This window comes from Papio anubis, chromosome 6 (assembly GCF_008728515.1).
Source record: "Papio anubis isolate 15944 chromosome 6, Panubis1.0, whole genome shotgun sequence".
NCBI classification, from domain to species: Eukaryota; Metazoa; Chordata; class Mammalia; order Primates; family Cercopithecidae; genus Papio; species Papio anubis.
In genome coordinates this window covers 64606001-64629003 of record NC_044981.1, presented here as the reverse complement: position 1 = coordinate 64629003, position 23003 = coordinate 64606001, and the positions used below count along the sequence as shown (strand labels likewise).

At 32.9% G+C, this 23003-nt stretch overlaps 1 protein-coding gene across 4 annotated transcripts in view; it reads right to left on the bottom strand.

Annotated features, from left to right (window-relative positions):
• Nucleotides 1–23003, bottom strand: part of ADGRB3 (adhesion G protein-coupled receptor B3) — a 743596-nt gene that overhangs the window by 57318 nt on the left and 663275 nt on the right. For all 4 annotated transcript variants that reach the window (XM_031667688.1, XM_031667689.1, XM_031667690.1 and 1 more), the window contains 3 exons: nt 6922–7072; nt 4076–4145; nt 1426–1492 (listed from right to left, as the gene is read on the bottom strand). In XM_031667688.1, coding sequence (XP_031523548.1) covers nt 1426–1492; nt 4076–4145; nt 6922–7072 — 288 coding nt within the window. The remainder of the gene's footprint in view (nt 1–1425; nt 1493–4075; nt 4146–6921; nt 7073–23003) is intronic.

Sequence of the window (23003 nt, the reverse complement as noted above, 5' to 3'; positions counted from 1 at the left end):
GGTGAATATAAAGCGAAAATGCGTCCAGTTGCTAATATAAGGAAGATGCAAAACATACCTATTAAGTATGGACCTAGGAAGAGTCACTCTTCATAGTTTCCTGACAAGACACCATTTAATCAAGAGAATACTTATTTATCTATGTAACTCTCATTATTTAAATTAAGAGAAAAAGTGTATTCTATGGATTCTAGTAATCTACAACTTAATCATAAGGGAATTTGTCACTCCTCCAAAGACCATACTTTGGTGTTTCGATTATATACATACTTTGTTTCTCCATTTTAGTGTTATATGGGCATTAACCTAGAAGCTTAGGGAAATAATTCAGTTGATTAAATAAAAATTCAATGCAGCAGACAAAAAGGTGTCTAATAGTTTTGATTTCCCTATGCTCTAAGATTCTTGCCTTGATTTTATTTTTCTTGCAAATTATAGACAGTTTCTGCTCCCTGTTACAGCTTAGTGGAGGGAGAACAAGCTTAAAGGAAGAAAAAACTGACATCAGAATTAGTAGCATGTCACTACGCTTCAATTTTTTGAATGAATCACTCAAGAAACCAAAGAGTAACTTTCCAATTAGAAACATAATTGTACAGCAATATGAATATTTGTATTTAATTTAGACTGTTTCTTTCCTCCCTTATTTTCTTTAAAGATGCACTGGGCAAGAAAAATTTGTAATCAATAAATCCAAACAGAGAAAGAGAAAGGCAAATTGGAAGGAAATATTTCACATTACCATAGTTTAAAATTTTAAACAATTATTTTGTGGCTTCAAAAGAGAAATTTAAAATCCTTATCTATAACATATGGCAGTGATTCTTAAACAGGGATGATTTTGACCCCTAGGGACCATCGGAAAATGTCTGAAGATGTTTTTGAGTGTTATGACTAGGGGGTACTACTGGTATGTAGTATGTAGAGAAGAAGGATGTTGCTGAACCTGCTAAAACACACAAGACAGCCTCTGCAACAAACAAACATATGATCCAAAATGTCAGTATCACTGAGGTTGAGAATATATTTCCTTTAGATATTTGACAGGGACAGCCTTAAAGAGATTTCCCTATTAATAACCATATGTATTATACAGAATACTGTAAAGGTGAGATTATGGTAAATGATGAGATTCTATATATTAAAGAGGAAGAATTCATTAAAACTTACTCAAACTTCTTCACAAATCTGAAATTACTGTAAGAGAAATACCACACTCCCAGTTTAATATTCTTCAGTATTCAAAATATGAATATTTTAGAATAATAAAAGACTGAATAGCAATTGATATTCAATCAGAATAATAGTCCATCGAACTTTAAAATTTCTACACAAGAACTACATTATCAAAATTGCCACTCTGATTGAAAGAAATTAGTCTTTTTTTTTCCTAAGAAAACAAAATAAGTTGATTTCAATGTTTACCAGGACAACAGCAGCTGCGGGTCCCACAAAAGCATAAAGTAGTCCTCCTTCAAGAGAGAGCCAGCAGCTGAAAATAACATTAGATAAGAACTAACAAAAATTAGTGACAAGTATTAGACCACTAAAGTGTGATACAAACAACTTAGACTATACATTTAGCCTTGGAATTTTGGCACATGTTAAAGATTTGTAATAAAAAAATACATAGAAGATATAGAAAAAACTAGAATTACATCATTTCATGAGTAAGAAATACTATATACGTCTAATTGAAACAGTTTTATTATAAGGATTTACTTTCAGGCAATTGAAACATTTTAGACAAATTACTGTTGCAGTGAGGTTTCTATATTTACTCTCAATACAAAGATGAGTATTATTTACATTTCATAAAATGCTGCTTTATATCCATTATGGATTTTTTCAAATGTACTTTAAAGCAAGAACAGTGTATTTTTTTTTTTTAGAGTTTTAGATGTGTCATTTACCTGCTCTTCCTTGAGGCCATTGAAATATTGGGAGAAATTGGTTTAAAAGCCATCATTGCAGGGAATGGATAAGCTACATTTGCATGCTATTTTTCTTCTAATTTTACTTTTTCACCAAACTACTAAGAAAATTCCCTAAAGATAAGCTTTTGAATAAAAATAAATGCAGCTGTGTTTGTTTCAATGACTAAATTCACCAAGAGATACAGGTTTGCATTGATAGAGACAAGATAATCGATTTGGGAAGAAACAGTCTCTCACAGCAGAGGGAAATGCAGAGGGAATGGGGCTGACACTGGAGGCTTTGCAGGGTGGCACATCTGCCCATGCAGAATCCAGGAAAGTGAAAATGAAGGAAGCGTGAGGGGCTGCTGATGCAAAGAGTCACGGCCACCATTTCATGCACCTGTTTTTTGACGTTTGACCCTTGCACTATTTCTTCTCAGTTTACAGAATCAGCCTGCTGCCTTTAAAAGTAATAACAATGAACGGTAACTGCTCTGTATCTGTTCTAACAATAAACTGCTCTATATTAATTGTGATGGTGGTTACATGACTTACGTATTTCTCAAAACTCACAGAACTATACACTTAATAGGGTAAATGTTACTCTATGTAAATTATACCTTAAACATATTTACCTGGTAATTAATTATATATGTACAGAAAGAAATACTATATTAGCATATATATACACAAATATGTGTATGTATATTCAAAGTCTGCATTTAGTTATTGTTCCTCGACATAACAGCAGAAAGATAAAAATGTACTTTTCCATTTTAATATCTATTTTTAAATAATATACCTGGAGAAAAAACCTTAGTCTCACAGAATACTTTAGATTGTGTCTCTAAGACTGCCACTAAATTCCCATTGTATGTTTGTGTAAATTAATCTCTGCCACTAAATCCCCACTGTAATTTTGTGTACACTAATCTTCAAACTGAGGTTTAGTATATCTTTCAAGATATACTAATAGAGATTCAGTATATCTTTTTTTTTTTCCCTAGGAGTTTACACTGTTATAAAAATTTATAGTTATAAAATAAATGCATTACTTATTGTATTGTATTGCACTTTAATTATAAACTCTTTGAAAGTAGGAATCATCATATATATAATCTTGCTTATTCCCATATTCCCAATACAGTGACTTTCCAAAAATAGATGTATACCAATAATGATGCTATTGTAAAAAGTAATAAATTAAGGTGATAGTGCTGTAGTAATCAGTACTCTGCCATCTATGCTATCAGAATTTTAAAAAATAATATAGATTGCATAAAAATGCTCTGATGACACGAGCTTCTTAAACTTTTCAGAAGTTTCTTTACGATAAACAGGTGAAATAATATCTCTCAGTATGTTTACAATTTGTACGAACCTACCAGAGGGCCTAATTAGCAGTGATTCCTACCTCAAACCCAAAATAATTAAACAGAACATCATGCTTTAAAACATATGCTTTTAATAAGATGCGCATCTCTTTCCCCACTTCTTAATTGCCTCCTCAACTTGGAAGCAGATAAAATAAAACATGAAAGTGCATTGTTTAGATTTAAAATGTTAAATTTAAACTTTACCACAAATTCTCTCATAGAATTTATCAGCACTACCACTATAAAATAAGTTGATATCATATAACTTTTCTCCCTTTTAATTTCTCGCATAGTCCAAGTATTTTCTAATGTAAAATCCATTGGTTCCCTTGATCTATAATTGTTAGTATGCATTGCCCTAATGTAGTAACAAAACTTGAACTAACATGACAAAATTTGGTTAATAACAATATACATTATCATTAATGGAATTAGAAGCTCATAGCAGTATCACGTTCTAAAAAGTAAGTATGTCAAGACTTATCCAGTTCTCAATTTATTTGAGATTGGGCATGCACAATAAATATTGAAATATTTTAAAAGCCAAATATGCTGGTCTTATTAAGAAATGGGAAACTGAAACAAAGATTCTGAACAGTGCCACACCACTTACTTCTTAACCTTTGTAGATTTAAGCTACCTTGTTTTGTCCCTTACTAATGCAATTTCTACCATTGTTAATGATTCCATGATAAAATGCAAGCCATCAGCAGTGCCAACCAAGACTCTTTGATGATTTGTTAAATTATAAACATGATTTATCACTGTAGATGGACTTACTAGTGATCAGTGCCATATCCTTTTGTTCTGGTGAAGCCTACCGATGTGGCCACTACTAATGCTGGTAAACCTGCAAGAAAAGCAATGTCACGCATTCATATTTAGCTATAACCACTATGCATACTGGCCTAAGAAAAGCCAGACCAAACTCCAGATGCTTAAATCAGAGAAACTATCTTTGGATGAGTCACTTCACAAGGTACGTTTCTATTACAAAATTTATTTCAAGTTTAAAAATATGAGAGAGGTAGCTGAGCTTTTAACTTACTGCACTTCTCTGTTGTTGCTAGGTTACCACCACATTTGACATGGGTTTAAATGGAAGTAATAACAGAGATTTAGTACATTTTTTAAGTCATTTTTTTCCCTAGGGGTTTACACTGTTATAAAGGAAATTTATAGTTATAAAATCAGAAAGGCAAAAACTGGATGTTCTGGTGTGATGTAATATCAGAGAAGTGGAACATTCCATTGGCCACATATTGATCCACATCAAGTTGTACTTATAATAAGATAGAAAAAAAACATAAATCTTATCAGTTAACGCTTTCTTTATAATTTGCTTATAGTAACAAGAATGTAGAAACAGAGAGTTCAATTACCTACATACCTGTACCAATTCTGAGCTAGCATCTTCTTTTAGTTTACATTTATGGGAATTACACTTACCTCATTCAAGTTCAATGGAACCTCCCTGTGTTTTGGTAGAGTCTCTAATCTACGCTGTTTAAAGATTTTTTTTTTTTTTTTAAGTTTTGGTTATGCCTTCTTTTCAGGAAGATCATGTTTGCCTTTTCTGGTTGAAAAATCCGTCTTCTAATCATCTTCCTGTATCTCCTCTGCCCATCTTCTTTCTTACTGTCATTTCACATACTTGATGCTATTCTCCTTCCTCTGTGAGCCTTCTCTAGTGACATCACATTCCTTCATGATATTTAATGACAAGAACTATGGAAAACATCTCAGAGGGACACACCATAGTGTTAAATGAACACTGGTGACTATATATAATTTCATATACACATATGTATATAAAATTGTAAATATATAGTCCCCTCCACATCCTTATCCTCCCTTTCCTCCTCCTCCTTTTCCTCCTTCTGTTTCTCCTCTTCTTGTTCCTCCTCCTCCTCCTCTTCCTTCACACATGTCATTTGTTGATTTTTTTGATTGGACCAAGTTCATTAGGGAAAAAAAATCCCTCATGGGTTATAACTGAAGAATTAATAGTATGTATTTCATACAATTTAGATTAAATTTTGTCTAGACTCATTATGTTGTACTTGTTCATGATGAAACACATACACCACTATTCTGCCAACCCATAAACTTTCTGATACTTTAGCACCATCAGTTTAGGTTTTTGCTACCTAGAGTAGTTTAAATATTAGCTGTAAATCTGGAGACTGTGGGTGAACCCTCTCCTCAAAATCTTTAGTAATAATTTTAAACAAGGTAGTCACCAATCCTGAAAATCACCATGTTTTATTCTTCATCAAAAAATGTGTTCTTTTACCTGTATTCTGTATTTCTTAGAAGAGTACTAATTCATGGCAAAAGTGTCCCTTGATTTAAACACTACTTCAACTTTAGAAGGCCTTTGTCATGAAATTTACAAAAATTTGATGAAATTCTAAGTGGAACAAAGTCTTCAACTTTCGTGTTTGTGTGAGATAGGGTCTTACTCTGCCACACAGGTTGGAGTGTCGTGGTGTGATCTTGGCTCACTGCAACCTCCACTTCCCAGGCTCATGCAGTCCTCCCACCTTAGCCTCCTGATAGCTGGGAATACAGGTATGTGCCATCACTCCTGGCTAATTTTTTGCAATTTTGGTAGAGATGGGGTTTTGCAATGTTGCTCAGGCTAATCTCGAACTCCTGCACTCAGGCAGTCCACCCGCCTCGGCTTCCCAAAGTGCTAAGATTACAGGCGTGAGCCACCATGTCTGGCCTACTCTTCAACTTCTTAACTGCTTTTCCATTTGTCTGCAGATAAAGTCCTAATACGTTAATTAGACATAACAGACCTTGCTGAAACCTAATGAATAATATTTAAGTGTTCTTGATCATATTTTTCCAGCCTAAATTTTTCTGGAATTGTTATAAGTACACTTATTTGTAATTTCCCAGGTTCCTCTCAGCTTCCCATATGCCAGTCTTCTAATACAGTAGATATTATTGTATATTTGGGCTTTTTCTAAAAGTAGCTTCTTAAATTAAGTAGACTATCAGTAGAATTGGCTCTATAATATAGATCTTTGAGATGTCTAGGTCATGAGGCAATTTGAGAGAAATTTCTTAATAAGCACAAGTGAAAAATTAATTATCAGTCTGTCAGCCATTCTGTTTCTACTTTTGAGGATCACGTTGACTAGCTGTGAAGTTTCATTACTTCTCTAAATGGTGTTCTTCCTGTGAAATGAATTACTTTATTCTTTAATTGCTTTGAGATTTCTTGAAATGAAGTCCTCTAAGTTTTCTTGGTGGGAGTACATGCCTAGTGAACCATCACACATTAGGCTTTGAAAATTTTAAGGTATTTTGCACTTTCAGAAAATGTTAACAGAGAGCACTGTTTTTCTGTGTGTAGGTATCTCGGGTCTCATCTCATACTATCTAGGCACTGTTGAATGTTAACTGACTAGCTAAATGAGCATTCAATACTTACTTCCTTTTAAAGTTCCAAATGACCAACGAATGTTCAAAATTGACCAGCTCATGTATTTTCACTTCCACAGATTAAATTAGACACAAAGTAGCCTGTGTCTAATCACTCTTGACTACTTTATAATATGTGTTCAGAGTCATTTTGAGAAGAGCACGAAAGGGTATATCAATATGCTTACCCCATCCAAGGCACAAAAAGCGTTTTCTTATAAGCCGTGTCCTAATTTTTCCAGTTACAGCCATATATGACTGCCACGCCTCAGTCAAAACCCAACAGAATGAAGCCAGGAAGAAAAAGTGCAAAAATGCAGTGGTGGTTGTGCAGATACTCTGTGGAAACAAACAAACAAAAAAACTCACACTGAACCAGGGAGAGGGAAAATAATATGTTCTTCAGATGACTGTTAATCCCTGATTCATTGCTTTTATTTCAAATACCTACTTCTCCTCAGTGACAAGAGTAATTATTTACAGAAATTATAAACCCTGTGGTCTTTATGCTCTATACAGTATTTACAATTGAAAAAAAAATGTCTAATTCCATTTTCACACTTAATTTTTTATGAGAAGAACCCTGAATGTATATTTGAACTCAAGGGAGATTAAAATTACTGTTTTACTTGAATTTTGACAAATATAATTAAGAAAATGCTCTTTTCTTTGGTTTAAGTTACAGACATCTTGCATAATTATTTTGGCTATATTCTTTATTCTTCCTTTTAACAGATAATCGTTCTTTGTTGTTATATCTGTGTTGATGTTAAAATTATATCTGTAAGAGTAACAGCCTTTCAAAAGAAAAAATTACTTTGCTCTTCTACATGCACGATATTCAAGGTGTAACAGCAAAGTACAAAATGAGGTTTAGCTAATAACACAGTACAAAAATAACATATGCATTTTAAAGTACTTAATACAATGCTTCTATACTCTTACTTAGCAAAGTGTGTCCTAATCAAATAATTTTGAAAAGCTAATCATGTCACCAGCAGTACAGAGCTAAGATTTTATAGATAGTTTTCTTCATGTAACTTAATCACCTTGAATATGCTGATCATTAGTTGTGACTCATCAGCAAAAGATCAGCAACTTCATTTTGGAAAAGGTTGCTACTTATTTCATTGTTGGTATAATTTCTTTATAAATCTTGTTGACATGCAAGTCTTTATAAACCAGAACCAGCAACAGGACTAATTTGTTCCTTTGTCAGTCATTCTCATTCTTACTGTTTTTAAAAATGGAAAATGGCAAAACGAACACAGTAGAACTTAAAAAATTGTAAAAAAAAATTACAAAGAAATAAAACTATAACCCATATCTTCTCATGTCTACCACCATCCACTGCTAATGCAGAATATCTTACAAGAATTTTTTGGCCCAAATTATTCATATGATTTGTTAATTTTGTTAAATTTCACCAGATGTTGACTTAGTTTGCCAGTTCTTCTAATCCTATAAAAAGAATCTCAGCATGTTTATCCACCAGGTTGTGTAAATGATCAGAGATAATGTTAAGAACCTGAGTAGCACTGTGCTACGTATACAGCAAGTGCCCGACCAAATATGACTATTATCATCATTATTATAAGTGGCAATAAAACAAAACAATTTTTTCAGTATGTGAATCCTTGTTTCATGCAGTACTTAAATCTATTTAGCACTTGTTTCTGCTTATAAAGATGATAAAATCATGGATTTCTTGAACACTTCCTCATACCTATACTCTAGTCTCAGGTATAATGCAGTAGCTTTAACCAATTGTAATTCCTCCTATTCTTGACACGTTAAGACTTTTATTTTTTCCAATTTACGGTTTAAATATCTTCAGGCTGACCAGTTCCCTTATTTTGTATCTGTAGTTGCCAATCCATTCGAATTCCAAAGATAACTCTTCCACTTGCTATCCAAGGACTAGTTAACCTTTCTAAGTCACTAGTTACTCTTTCATTTTCCTCCACCTGTTTGTTTCAACTCAATTGTATGTGCTAGCAAAGCTAGTCCATCTCTATTTTTAAACTGTCAATAAAGAGTTATATCAAACTGCAAATACATTGCAATGTTAGACCCTAAGTGTTGGTGTACTGAAATTTTATAAGAAATAATGAAGTGTTCAATGTCTGAGGACAGAGATTTTAACATTTTCTTTCTGTATATTGTGTTCATTACTTTGCAACCCCCTGATATTCACTTTAATTCCAATACAAATTGAAGCACATGTAATTTTGAGCCACTGACATTTATTTCAATAATCACGTCTCTTTGAACAACAATATGGCCACAGACTACAGGGAAATGTATTGTAACTAAAGAAATAAGGCCTATTTCTTCAGACAATAGTATTCTACAATAGCTGGAAAAATATTTAACCTTAAGTTGCTCCGAGTACGGAGGTAAGCTATCTCAACTTAAGGAATGTGTACATGTGAACCAAAGAGGTTTAAGTCATAAAGCTAACCATATATGAAGAGCATCGCAAAATCTATGATCTTGAAAAATAGAAAAAAAAGGAGCTACACTTTGCTTCATCATGTGAAGAATTAGTATGAAGTCAAACACTCCGATAACAAGCATATGAAAAATGCTCAACATCACTGACCACTAAGAGAAATGCAAATCAAAACCATAGTGAGTGAGATACCATCTGGTATCAGTCAGAATGGCTATTAATAAAAAGCCAAAAAGTAACAAATACTGCTGAGGTTGTGGATAAAAAGGAAGGTTTATATACTGTTGATGGCATTGTAAATTAGTTCAGCCATTGTGGAAGACAGTGTGGTGATTCCTCAGAGACCTAAAGACAGAAATATCATTTGACCCAGCAATTCCATTACTGGGTATATACCCAACAGAATATAAATTTTTCTGTTATAAAGACACATTCAGGTATATGTTCACTGCAGCAGTATTCACAATAGCAAAGACACTGAATCAACCCAAATGCCCATCAATGATAGACTGAATAAAGAAAATATGGTACATATACAACATGGAATACTATGCAGCCATAAATAATAATGAGATCCTGTCCTTTGCAGGAACACGGATGGAGCTGGAGGCCATTATTCTTAGCAAACTTAGGAACAGAAAAACAAATACTGCATGTTTTTACTAATAGTGGGAGCTAAATGATGAGAACACATGGACACACAGAGGAGAACAACAAACACTGGGGCCTATCGAAGGGTGGAGGGAGGCAGAAAGGAGATCAGGAAAAATAAGTAATGAGTATTGGCTTAATACCTAAGTGTAAATAATCTGTCCATCCAGACCCCATGACACTCATTTACCTGCGTAACAAACATCCACATGTACCCCTGAACTTAAAAGAAAATCAAACACTCCATACAAGGAAACACATACTGACTTTTCTACTGATATGTTATATCGGCTAAATTGCAAATAGTGTTTACAATACAACTTTTATGAATAGCAATTTTCAAGTGAACTTTATTATTTTCCACAAATGACACATCAGCTTCTATAAAAGAGGTCTTTTTACTGTTCAGGGCTCAGGATTGTTTGATCTCTTCTCCTACGTAACCCAAAGCCACATCAGTAAGCCCCCAGTGATCAACCATCCCTTAGATCCCCTCAGTACTAGGGTTTTTTCCACTTACAAGCCTCAATCCCTGAATCTCCTTTTCCATAAAGAGGTTCGTATCTTGGCAACTATTCAATTATCACTATCACTGGACTCACTATTGTGACCTTTGGTCCTACAGTTTTTCTTTATTCAAAAGTCTCCATGTGTTGACTTCCACTATGGCTAAGCCTCGCAGTTCACCTTTCGAAATGTGAGACTCATTAGCATCTCAAGTTCATCATTCAATTCTTCTGATTTTCCTGCCTTGTCAAACCCCAAACTGGTCTCATCAGTGTCACAGCTGATGAATGTTATTGGCAAATATTTCAAAACTTGAAAATGGATTTAAGTCATCAAACTGAGCACTGTTTTCACCTGACACTCTCAAGTACATCCTTCGCACCAAATTCCTAGACACAATAGAAGAGATTGCTTAAAATAACTGGAAAAAAGAAGAAGAGTAAACTGCGATGGACTAGAGACTGTGAGAAATTCCTTGAAAGCAAAAGTATATAAAGAACAGATTGATGATGGGTACCACAGCCCAAAGCTAGGTATTGGGAGTAGGAATGAAGACATGGGAAGTAGAAAAGTCCTGATGCATGGATGATACAGAAGTTCTGAAGTCTGTTTAAAAGTACTTCCAGAAGGCAGAAATCAGGAAAATCGGGGGAAAGGTAGCATTTAAAGAAATGTTACAGAAAATTTTCTCAAAACTTTAAAAATTCTCCTGACTGTAGGAGAGACTAAAGATCACACACACACACACACACACACACGTGCACGTGCACATATACTTTGATGAAATCTGTGAAAATAGAGAATAAAGAGATAAATCTTAAAAGCTATCAGAGTAAAAAGAAACATACTGACGAAGAAATCAGAATCAGATTGACGTCAGATTCTTTGCAAGCAACCCAGGGTACAAGAAGGCAGTAGAATGAGATTCTCAACATTCTAAGAGAAAATAACTTTGAAGACAGAATTCTACACCCAGCCAAGCCACTGTTCAAGAGAGAAGCATAAAGAAAGATATTTTTTAAATTGGAAGAAACTTTGAAGTTAATTACCTCAAGATCCTCTTTGAAAGAATTGCTAGACAATATAAACCACTAACAATAAGAAGTCCAGGAGGAGGGAATGAAATAAAAGAAGCGATGGACAGCAAAGAAAGTAGTAAGTCTCCATGTGTAACAAACCTGCACGTGTACCCCCGGAACTTAAAATAATAGTTAAAAATAAATAAATAAATAAATAAATAAATAAATAAATAAATAAATAGTTTAAAAAAGAAGATAGTAAGTCTAAAATATTTATTTTACATAAATTTACATAATTTAAAAAATATAGCCATGTGGATATAAAATTGAAAATAATATCAGAAAGGGTTCCAAGATGAGAGTTGCAAGGGAACAGAGGAAAATAAAAGTATTCTAAACCTCTTTTTTTTTGTTCTCAGGGATGAGATACTGATTAATTCTAGATTATAGAAAAATTCACTTGAACATTTAGGTTAACAATGTTTCAGTTACCACAAAAAATAATAACAATACATTTGTAAAATAGAAAAAATTGAACTATGAAAATCTATCTGTTCAATTAAAGGTGAGCAAGAGGACAACAAACTAGAAAACATGAGAAATAGAAAAAAAAAGTAAGAAAATGAACATAATTCCAAACATCAAAAATCACAACAAATGGTAATACTTTGTATTTACTGGTTAAAAGTTAGAAACTTTCATATTGGATGAAAAAATCTAATTCCAGTAATGTAATTATGTGACATACTTCAAACCCAAAGACTGACACAGGAAGATAGAGAACAAAGAGATGAAAAGAGCTAGCTTATGCAAATACTAACATGTTAAAACGAGACGTCACAATATTAATATTGGGAGAAAAATGAAAGAGATGAAGAGGGACTTTTCATACTAATAAAATGAGCAAGGCACAAAGAAGACACAGAAGGAACACATCGTTATGAGAACAATAATAATTTCTCAAAGTATATGAAGCAAAAACTGAGAAAACTGCAAGGATGAACTGTCAAACTAAAATTATAATGATAGACTTAACATACAGCTCTCAGAAAGTAACCAAAAGTGGATGAAAAAAAAAATTGATGATTATAATGCAATAAACACAAGTGGTTAATATTCTTTCTTTGTAATATTATACATAAAAAACAGAGCATATCTAGATTTCTAATATACAAATGGAACCTCTTAGGATAGAAAGTGAAACAAAATAAATTCAAGAAAGTTTATAATATACAGGACATTTTCACAGACCACAATTTAATAAAATCAGAAATCATAATTAAAATTCTGTACCTTCTGGAGGAAAAAGCTTTTAAATAATTAAAGAGAAACCAATACTCTAAATTATAAACTATTTATAACTGAATCACAATTACAGCAGCATATATATGAAAACCTGTGAAATTTTGCTATGATAATAGAATATTTATAGCCCTAAATAGAAGACAAGAGAAAGATGAAAATTAATGGGCTACTTAAAGAAATCAGAGGAACAGATTTTAAAAAGATAAAATCGGAAATTAACAAAACAGAAAATTTAAAAAACAGTAAAATTCATCTATAAAGCCAAAGCTGACTCTAAAAGACCAATAAAGCAGTGAAACCTTGGCCATTGTGATGATATTTAAAGGTGAGAGAAAAAGCAAGATAAATAAGATTAGGAATTAAAACGGTTATATATATATTTGGTTATATATATATGATTGATATATATATATATATCTCCTTGACAAGCTACATAAAATAGACATTTTTCTAGTAAAACATAAATTATGAGAGATAAAACTAATAACAGATAAAATGGAGTCATAATGGAAGAAGTAGTCCTTCAAAAAAAGTAGAAATTCAGAAACATTTCAGTATCATTTTCCATACACCAACAGGCAAATTCTAACAAGCGTAAGCAACATCCAAATTCACATTACCATTTCCAGGTCAAAGAGAAAGATTAGAAGTATCCAACTCATTTTATAAGGAGGCTAGCATGACATTGATATTGAAATGAGCAAGAAAGCTGTAAGCCACTTCCACTTACAAGCATAAATATGAAATTACTAAATAAAAGATTATATCTAGAAATACAGTAAAAGGATAATAAATCAGTATCAAATCAGAGTGGGTCCGATAATGCAGGGTGATTCAACATCAAAAATGACCTCCCCATAATTTATTACATTAACAGATTAAAGAAGAGAAATCATATGGTCACATTAATAAACGTGAAAGCATTTGATATAATTCAGAACCCAAATAACAATTTTAAAAAACGTTATTTGGAAATTATATATTGAAGTGAACAGTCTTAGTTAATAAAGATCATCTTTTGAAACCTCGTAGTGAAAATCATGTGTAATAGTAAAATACTAGATTAATGTCCATCAGTTATGAATAAAAGTAGGATGTCTACCATCACTTTTATTATTCTAAGTTGCACAAGAGTTTCTCACCAAAACAATACAAGAAAAAACAATAATAAAGATACACATTGTTGTCACTGCAGATAATATATCTCCTTATTAGAATATCCAAAAATAATCAATTTTTAAACTATTTGAAATAGTAAAAAGAATCAATGGCGTGGTTGGATGCAAGATCAACACATAAAAATTTTATTTCCTATACACTGAGATCAATATACAAATCTAATTTTTCTATATTAGCAACAATGTTATTTGGAAAATGTAGTCCAAAATTTTTAATAAAATATTACCAATTTGTCTTTCTTCTACCTCCCAAACCGCACTAAAATAACCAAGTTATTAAGTCACAAAGAAAAAATTATAGGCAGTAGACACCATGAACTCAAGGTGTTGACAAATTCAGAAGATTCTGAGGAAGGAAGCTTTAACTGACAAAGAGTGGTAGAGAAAGTTATACACTACCTGCTTATAGGGTGGTGGGGCAGCGGGTGGGTAATAGAAATGTTGTTTGTAATAAAGCTTATTCACTCTGTGGACCTTCTGAATGTGGGGACCAGAAACAGAAGGATGACACAGTTTTGTATGGGGCTGAAAAAGAATGGTTAGTTGAAACATCTACATAGAGAATAGTTGAACCTTTGTGTTTCCTTCTCTAGTCAACACAGCTCAGCACTGTCACAAGGAAGATTAGTTTCTGGAGAAATTGAATGGGTTGGTTTCTGAAGTCAGATACCAATCTCACTAGTGGGTAGGTGTATAAGCAGGAACAAATGTATGTATTAAACCATAGGACCCTCCTCCTCTCCTTTCTCCTTCCCCTCTACTTTCAGAATGTCAGAGATTAATATTCTCCCCCAAAGGGAAAAAAACTCTCATACACTGCTTCATCTTTGATGTACATACTGTGAAGCCCACCTTTCAAAAGCCCACTCACCCACACAGAGCTATGCATCGCTTTTTAGGGCCTTGCTTATATATATGAATAAACAGCCAAGAATAATGAGACAATTTGAGAATCCTCCAACATGAAAAAAGAGAAAAGTCCAGCAAACAAAGGACAAAGGGGTGAGCAGAGACAATAGGATAAGAGCAAAATAAAAATTTCAAAAAAATGTAAATCCTTCAAAGGCCGAGACAGAAATTGCACATGTAGAACAAAATTGTTAAGGGACAATTATCAGATAAATTCAAAGGTTCTATTAATAATAAAAACAAAAACTATAAAGTACCTTAGAATGAATTTTACTAAAATATGCATGAATTTTGTGTAGAAAATTATAACATTTAATTAAAGACAAAAGAAGACATGAATAAATGAAAACTATATTATATACATGAGTTAAGAGACAATATTATACAAATGTCAATCTCCCTCAAGTCAATAAATTTATTCAATGTAATTACCTTCAAATCCTATTTTTTAAAAAATTTTTGTTTGACAAGGCAATTCTAAATCATGGAAAAAATTAAATGCAAAAAATAGTACACAAAATTTAAAAAGAAGAAAGTGGGATAAAGGAACTTCCTAGTGATATAAAACAAAATAAAATGTGGTCACATGATCACCAGCCCCATTTTACGTGTGAGGCATTGGAGAGACTAAGCAACTTGGCCAATGTCCCTTGGTTAAGAGTGGGAAGCAGGGGTTAAAATGTTGTCTCTGATCCCAGAACTTGAGACTTTCTTGACTACCTTATACTGCCTTTTGAAAATATTTTGTGCTCATTCCAGAGTCTAATCCTCACAGTCTTTTTCATCCTTCTCAAGCCCCAACATTCCTCCTTACTGTCTTATATCAAACTGGCTTGTCTTCTACATCATTGATGAGGTGCAGACCATCTATATTATTGATATCTTCATCTTCACTAGTCCAACTACCTTGAAATTTCTCCCTAATTCCACCAACTGCCTTCTTTTCCAATGCAGGCCCCTCCCCTTTCAGGAGATAGTGTAATAGAGTCACGCAGTGTCATACCCTGGGTTCACATAATACTTCATTTACAGGCTGTTATTTAAAATCTGTGACTCCCTTCCTCAACTATAAAGTGAGAATAATAATAGCACCAACCTCATAGGATTGTTGTAAAGATTTGATACATAGTAACTACTATTTGGTGGGCTAAATTTTTAAACTGACATTGTCTTCTAATGCATAGAGAGTAATAATTTTTATAAATAAACATGCATTTTAATCCACAATAAATGTTATAAAACTTGATTCATTTGTATAAATACATACACCTATGTAACTGTAATCAAGATAAAAATTTAGAGCATCTCCATCCTGCCAGTCCCAAAGCCTCACAAAGATAACCACTATTCTCACATCTAATATCAAAAAATAGTAACTACTCTTGATTCCATATTTAGTCATCTCTACATTATCTTCCTTTAGTTATCTTATGTACTCGATCTCTTAGCCTGCAAATCTGTTGAAGTTTCTATGCTCAACCAACCAACCAACTGTCCATTATTCTGGTTTGTTTTCACTGGTTCTCATTGGTTTGTTCTCTCTCTCTTTCCAATTGTGGTCAAACTTCTTGAAAGATTAAGCTACACTTCAACTTCTTTATTACCTTCTCTCCTCTTTTCTTCTTGCCATCTAGTATATCCCCTAAACTTTCATCCCACAGGGATCACCCATGACCTTCTAATTTCCAAAGCTAATAGGATGTTTTCAGTAGACCACAAAAACTTTGGACCTCAACGTTCTCACTTACAAATTATGAGAGTTTTATCATACAGTTGTGAAAGGCTTTCCTAGATCTAAAATTCTACAATACCAAGAATTCTGTAATTAAAGTCCTCATCAGGCTATTCACTTCTTAAATTAATTTTGAAAATTTGTGTTTTCTTAGGAAATTATCTACTTCACTTATATTTTTCAATTTGTCAATATATGATTGTGTGTAATGTTCTCTTGTACCTTTTAAGAAATACATTTTTCCTTTTCTAATATTACTTGTCTATGTTTCCGATTTTTCATCAGATATATCTGAGTAGTCTGTTTACTAAAATTTTCAAATGTTAATTATTCTTTTATTTCCCTTTAAAAATATTATTTTATTATTACAGTGATGAGTTTCTTAGAGTATGAAATATAACTATTTACTGCTTTTTGTTTGGCAGGGTTTCAAGAATTTTTGAAAAATATACATATTAATATGTTTACCTTATTTCCAACATTCAAATAAATGAGTTAAAGGTGTTAGCATCTTAAAAATAAGCAATATTAGATACCTATCTTGTAAGTATTTCAAAAAGCAAAAGAGAACATGCTTGCTATGACAGATTATATAAAAAACATGAATGGAATAAAATGTAGAGAATTGTGCTTTTGCTAGAAAAATGACAAACAGAATACTGAAGTGAAGCACTTTAGTATACTATTTAGAAACTCTTAAAGAGTGTCAATATCTGCACGCTTCAATTACAGTATTTATGAAGAAATCAAGAATCATTTGCAATTATAGTAACATTTCAACAATCTAAGACAAACTAAACTAATTCCTACATATAAAGCAATTATTATTTGAATTGTTTAATTTCATCAATTCACATCCTGATTTGCCTGTAATAAATAAATTAAGAATACATATATCTTGCTATTCACATGGAATAAAATATGTACAAGGCATTTACAATATAATTCTGGACACACCAGTAACTCCTTACTCATTAACTATCCTATGGAAAGAAATTTTGGTGATGACCACAGTGATTTCAAAGGCAGTTCTTTAAAGGCTGCACTAATAACTGCATATTTACACTATTCAGAAGATCATAGTTCTTGTAGATTAAAAATAAATTATTATGAAGATGAAATAATGGCTAAAATGGGGATTTGCATAAAGGTAATACATAACTACACACAGTAAGTGCTTGATGAACAATAGTTTTTATTTGGCAAAATAAGCACATGTGAAGATGTTTGACTGCATCTTAAAACATGATGAGAAAACTAACTGATAGGCACCTACTCTGCTTAAACGTTAATTCTGCAGCAATGCTGTACGGGAAATATTTTACAAAGGAGGAAGGGAAGCTCAGAGAGTTTAAAGAACTTGTCTGAAGTTACATACTCAGCAAATAAAGAAGCACATGTGCTCTTTCCACTATAACATGTTGCCTTGTGCTTTAAAGGGTTCTTATTTTCTAATATTAATTTTCTAATGATTGTCCATATTCTTTAACAGTACTGTTATTCTTTTTGAAACAAAAGGTATGTGCATGATAAATAAATAGATGTTATAATAAATAAACAAAAATTATATTAACTCATGAGCCTTTGTTGTTCAAATCACCACCAACTAAAACAGAGAAATACACCATTTCCAAATATATTTTTGGTTATATAAACTCCATCAACACATGTGCAAATTGAGGTTACCTGGATAAAGCACCTCAATTAATGAAGTGAATCACTAAAACCAATAGATATTGTGAAGACAAGGTTCATTTCATAAAATTAAATGAAAAATTTGATCGCAATAAAAATTGAATCAGAAGCCTTTTGTTATTATCACTTCACCTAACCTTCCTTTTTCCACGGCTGCTATGACATGCTACATCAACAGCAGTGTCATTTGTAGACAGCTGAAAAACCTCTCTCATAGACCCAAGTACTTGGCCCATGCATTCTTTCCCTTGGATGTTATAGAAAATATCAATAGAAGAGATATGATGGACTTTAGTTCTTTCTTGAAAACTCTTGGTTCACCATTAAATACAAGCTACAGTACTTGCTTACAAGGTATAGCACAAGGTTATGATGAGGAAACATCATCTCTTTAACCCTTTACACAACCTTCAATTTGTGAAAATTTTGAAGCAGGTTATTTTCTACATAATTAAAATATCTGTCACAAGACTAACTCTAAACAGAAGAAACTGTCAATATAAAGTTATGTAAGATACAAAATGATGAATGAAGGAGCAATAAAAGCAATTTCTAAATGTGAGTATCTCAAACAATAACTCTTATTTGCTAAATTTTTATAATTTCATATTCATAAAACCATCACTATTAAAAAGAAAATAGGTGCTAGATATATGTCAGCAGAGATAAAAATCTGTTCCACAGATGTCAAAAATATGTATCTAGTGGAAAACATGTTCATAATTTGAAGCTCTTGGAAAGTTTCTCAAACATAACAGGAAAATCTGATTTTTTGAAATGTGTGCTTTGGAAATTCAAACATTTGTACATCGTACACAGCAGATGCTTCATTATATACTGTTATCTCCAGGCTTAAAAAAATAACAATTTTATTCAAAATGAAATATAATTAAGTCACTTGCTAAATAAGGCCAAGAATTCAACGAAAGCTTTACTAATAATTTAGAAACTTCAAAATGCTAAGACAGTGGTTGTTCAAAAAAAGGAAGCATTTTCTCTTAGGTGTCTGGAGAGACCAGAGGAAACTGTTAAATGTTCTCACCATAGAAATGATAACTATGTGAGGTAATGCCTACGTTAATTGGCTAGATGTAACCATTCTACAACATATATATATTTTAAAACATCATTTTGTACATGATAAATACATACAATTTTATCTGTCAATTTAAATAAATAAGCAAAGAGTAAAAATCATGTTGTAAACTCTAAGACAGAAACTGATTTACACTATGTTCTTTATCTGTAGAGGAAATCCTTTTTCAGTAGGTTTGTGCCCTCGGGTGTGTTTAGATATCCCTTCCCAGCTTGCAAGCACCATATATAGTCACTCAAAACCAAGGATCATAATAATGCAAATATAAAATTGCTTTCAACTTGCAACAAGCAAAGCAAACAAAATCTCGCAGCCCTGTTGCTGAGATTTCTAAGCCTTGAAAATATTTCTTGTATAACTTTGAAGGCAGAGAGGATAGTGCTTTCCAGTCAAGAAGACACTTATTTATTCTGTTTGTCATGTTTGATCAATGGTCTTGTTGATATCACAGAACTATTTCAATGTGGAATGAAAACAATTTTTGATTTAGGGGTAGCATGGGGTAAAAAGATCGTAGGTTTTAGAGTCAAGCTAGTGTTTCCCAACCTTGGCTGCACATTGGTATCACCTGGGGAGCTCTAACAACTATGGATCTCTTAGTGCTATTCCCCAAGATTCTGATGTAATCTGTCTCTGGTGAAGCCCAAGTATTAGAATTGCTAAGGTGCCTCAAGTGATTCTAATGTGTACCCAGGGTTTAGAATAAGCAATTTAGACAGTCATGGACTGACTGTTGGTAACTAAAGCTACCAAATGTGTGACCTTGTGCAAATTATCATATTTTTCACACCCTCAATCTTTTGTTTATAAGATGGGAATGAAAAATACCTACGATGTAGGATTACCATAAAAATTGCTTATAATAAGTGTAAAGTGTTTAGTTCTTGGTAAATTCTCAAAAGTATTAACAATAATAACAATTCATACATATTCTCAACCCGTTACAGTAATTTATCTAGACTTAGGCAGTTCCTAAAGTTCTCAAAAGAATAACACACATGGAACATTCTGCTATGCATTCATATGTTTAATCTATAATGAAATTAGAGCTAATATACTTCTTTATAGAACCTGCTATGAAAATGATATCAGATAATTAATATTTAGGATGAACTTTTGAACAATAAAGTGTATTTTTTAAGCAAAAACAAAGTAATACTGCCATGGTGGGGTGCAGGAAGAAGGCAGGCTATCATTTAATCCTGTCCTCAGACCTCTCTAGACAAATAAGAGAAAAATGCCTCCTTTTTTTAAACAACCACTACGATTGAATTACACTAAATGCCACCATTGGGACTGTTATGGAATTCTAGGTGTGACAATTCATGGAGATTTCAAAGGACTTCTATGACAAAGTATCAATCAACCCTGAGACTGGTTGATTCCATTTGTGCCTATATTTCAAATCCCTATTTGCCTATCTCTGAGCTATCCATCCTCAGATATTTCAAGTCTACTATCTCCAATAATGAACTCTGCCTTTCTCCTTAAGGCAGTTCTTCCTTCCCTGTTTGCTGTCAGTGAAAGAACACTATCATTCCCACCAGGTACTTGGATGTCATCCTTGTATTTCCCTCACATCCACTCAATCACCAATTCCTATTTGATTGCATCTAATAATGATATAGAAACTCCACTCACCCTCCATTTTCATGATCCTAGTTGGTGCCATCGCTCACTCTTTCCTGGATTATCAGGGAAACAGTGAGATTCCTGTGAGGAGTCAGCCCTCTGCTGGCTCCACTTCCATTGGCAGAAGTGAAATGGGAGCTCCACAGGTAGGCATGCTCCTAATGAGGTCCCCTCACCTCTTTCTCTAAACAAATTGATAAAAGAGGTCATAGAATACGTCTGGCGTATACTAAGTTCCCAATAATGATGAGCACTAATTATCAGTATTTTAAAATTAAAACTGCAAAAGAGGATGTGGGTACGAGTTTTTTTGTTTGTTTGTTTTTTTACAATAGGAAATATTAAAGCATGTTTAAATACTAAAAGAAGAATCACATGGAGAAACTGATGAATCAGGAGTGAGAAAGAATTGATTGCATCAAGGTTTGGAGAAGTCTTATGGAAATGAAACCTAAAGCACATGAGAAGGAGTGAAATTTAATAAAAAGAAGGGTCCCCTCTTGATTTGAAACAGGTAGAAAGGAATAAAAACTGCATGTTGATGTAAATAAATTAGCATATTTTATGGTAGGAAGTTGAGATAATCTCAGTCTGTTATGGCTACCAAATTCTTTTTGGAGTAGCAGTTGGGTCAGATGCAAAAGTGAAAGATGTAGGAGGGAGATCAGAGGTTTGAGTACATGTGAGTAGATTGGAAATTCTCTTTGTTGAGAATTAAAGAGCTAGATAATGTGGAATTGCTAAGAGGCATTGAAGCCTCTGTTAGCTAAGTGACCATGCATTTTTATCAGCTCATTACCACTGGAAAAACAAATGACCTATACCACAGACTCCCTTCCAACTCTGAAACCACATATTCCAGTCTCTGCAACGATAGAGAAATACTGGTTTTGCTGTTTTTCTGTTTGGGGTTTTCTCTTGGTTCTTCTTTGAATGCACCATCCCATTTTATGGTTTCATCTCCTTCCATCTTTGACTTCTTGTGACACACTTCTTGTAACATAAGAATAGACAAACTAACTCTATGGAAGCAATTCATGCTATTGCTAGAAGCAAACAAAAATTTCAGTCCACTGGTTAAGAAATGCTGAAATCACATTGCAGCAAACCCCTTATTCTGAAGCAAGATTGAAGATACGTCTCAAGCTACCTGTTATCGTTTTAATAAACAATTACCTTTGAAAGTTTGGAACCCTACCAGGTTACTTTCTCAGTTTCTCAGCATGTGGGAAAAATAACTATGGTCAGGGTACTTTAGTCTATATTGGACCAAAATTACAGATGGCAAAACAAACTATTTCGAGTAACATTACTTTTATAAGTAATGACTATAAATACATTTTTGGAAGATATTCATCTATTGGAAAAAAATAGCTCAGTCCAGAAAAACTCTAGGAGGTCTTTTTCTTTACCATGGTTTCTTTACAGCTTTTGTCATTGAGAAATTCGGGGTCAAAATACTTATTGAGTATCCAATGTAAGAAAATCCTACATCAGGCAAGTTATAAACATTTCACAAGAACATTTTTAAACTTATGTAAGTATAAAAACATCTATGAGAAATTATGGCATATATCTGTGTTTAGAATGGATTATTGGAATAAGTAAGGCCAATAAGATAATAAGAACACTTCCAATTTTGAATTTACATTGCCATTACATTTTCTGTGTTTAAAACATTCTAAAATTACCAATTCCTTTTGTCAGCCCAGAATGTAGCTAAATTTTATTACTATACCTTACTTCTAAATCTGGGTCCTAAAAGGGACTACCAAAAAGTTGATTGAAAACAGGAAGGAAGTCAAACATCCTTTTACTTAATTTTCACAGCATGAAAAATTAGCAGTATATTATACAATAACCTCTAACTTTGTTTAAAAATAGTGACAGCTGAATCTATGTTTCTGGGTTGAGCCAAGGATTTATTATTAAGCTCCTTTGGCTTCAGTATGAAATGTCATTCATTACACCATTTCCTCTTATCATATTTAAATTTTCATTTGAAACCAGAAGAGGAAAAAAGTGTCAACAAGAAAAGAGAAGCAAAATCCAAAAGACTATTAAGTCAAAAATAGATCTTACCAAATATTT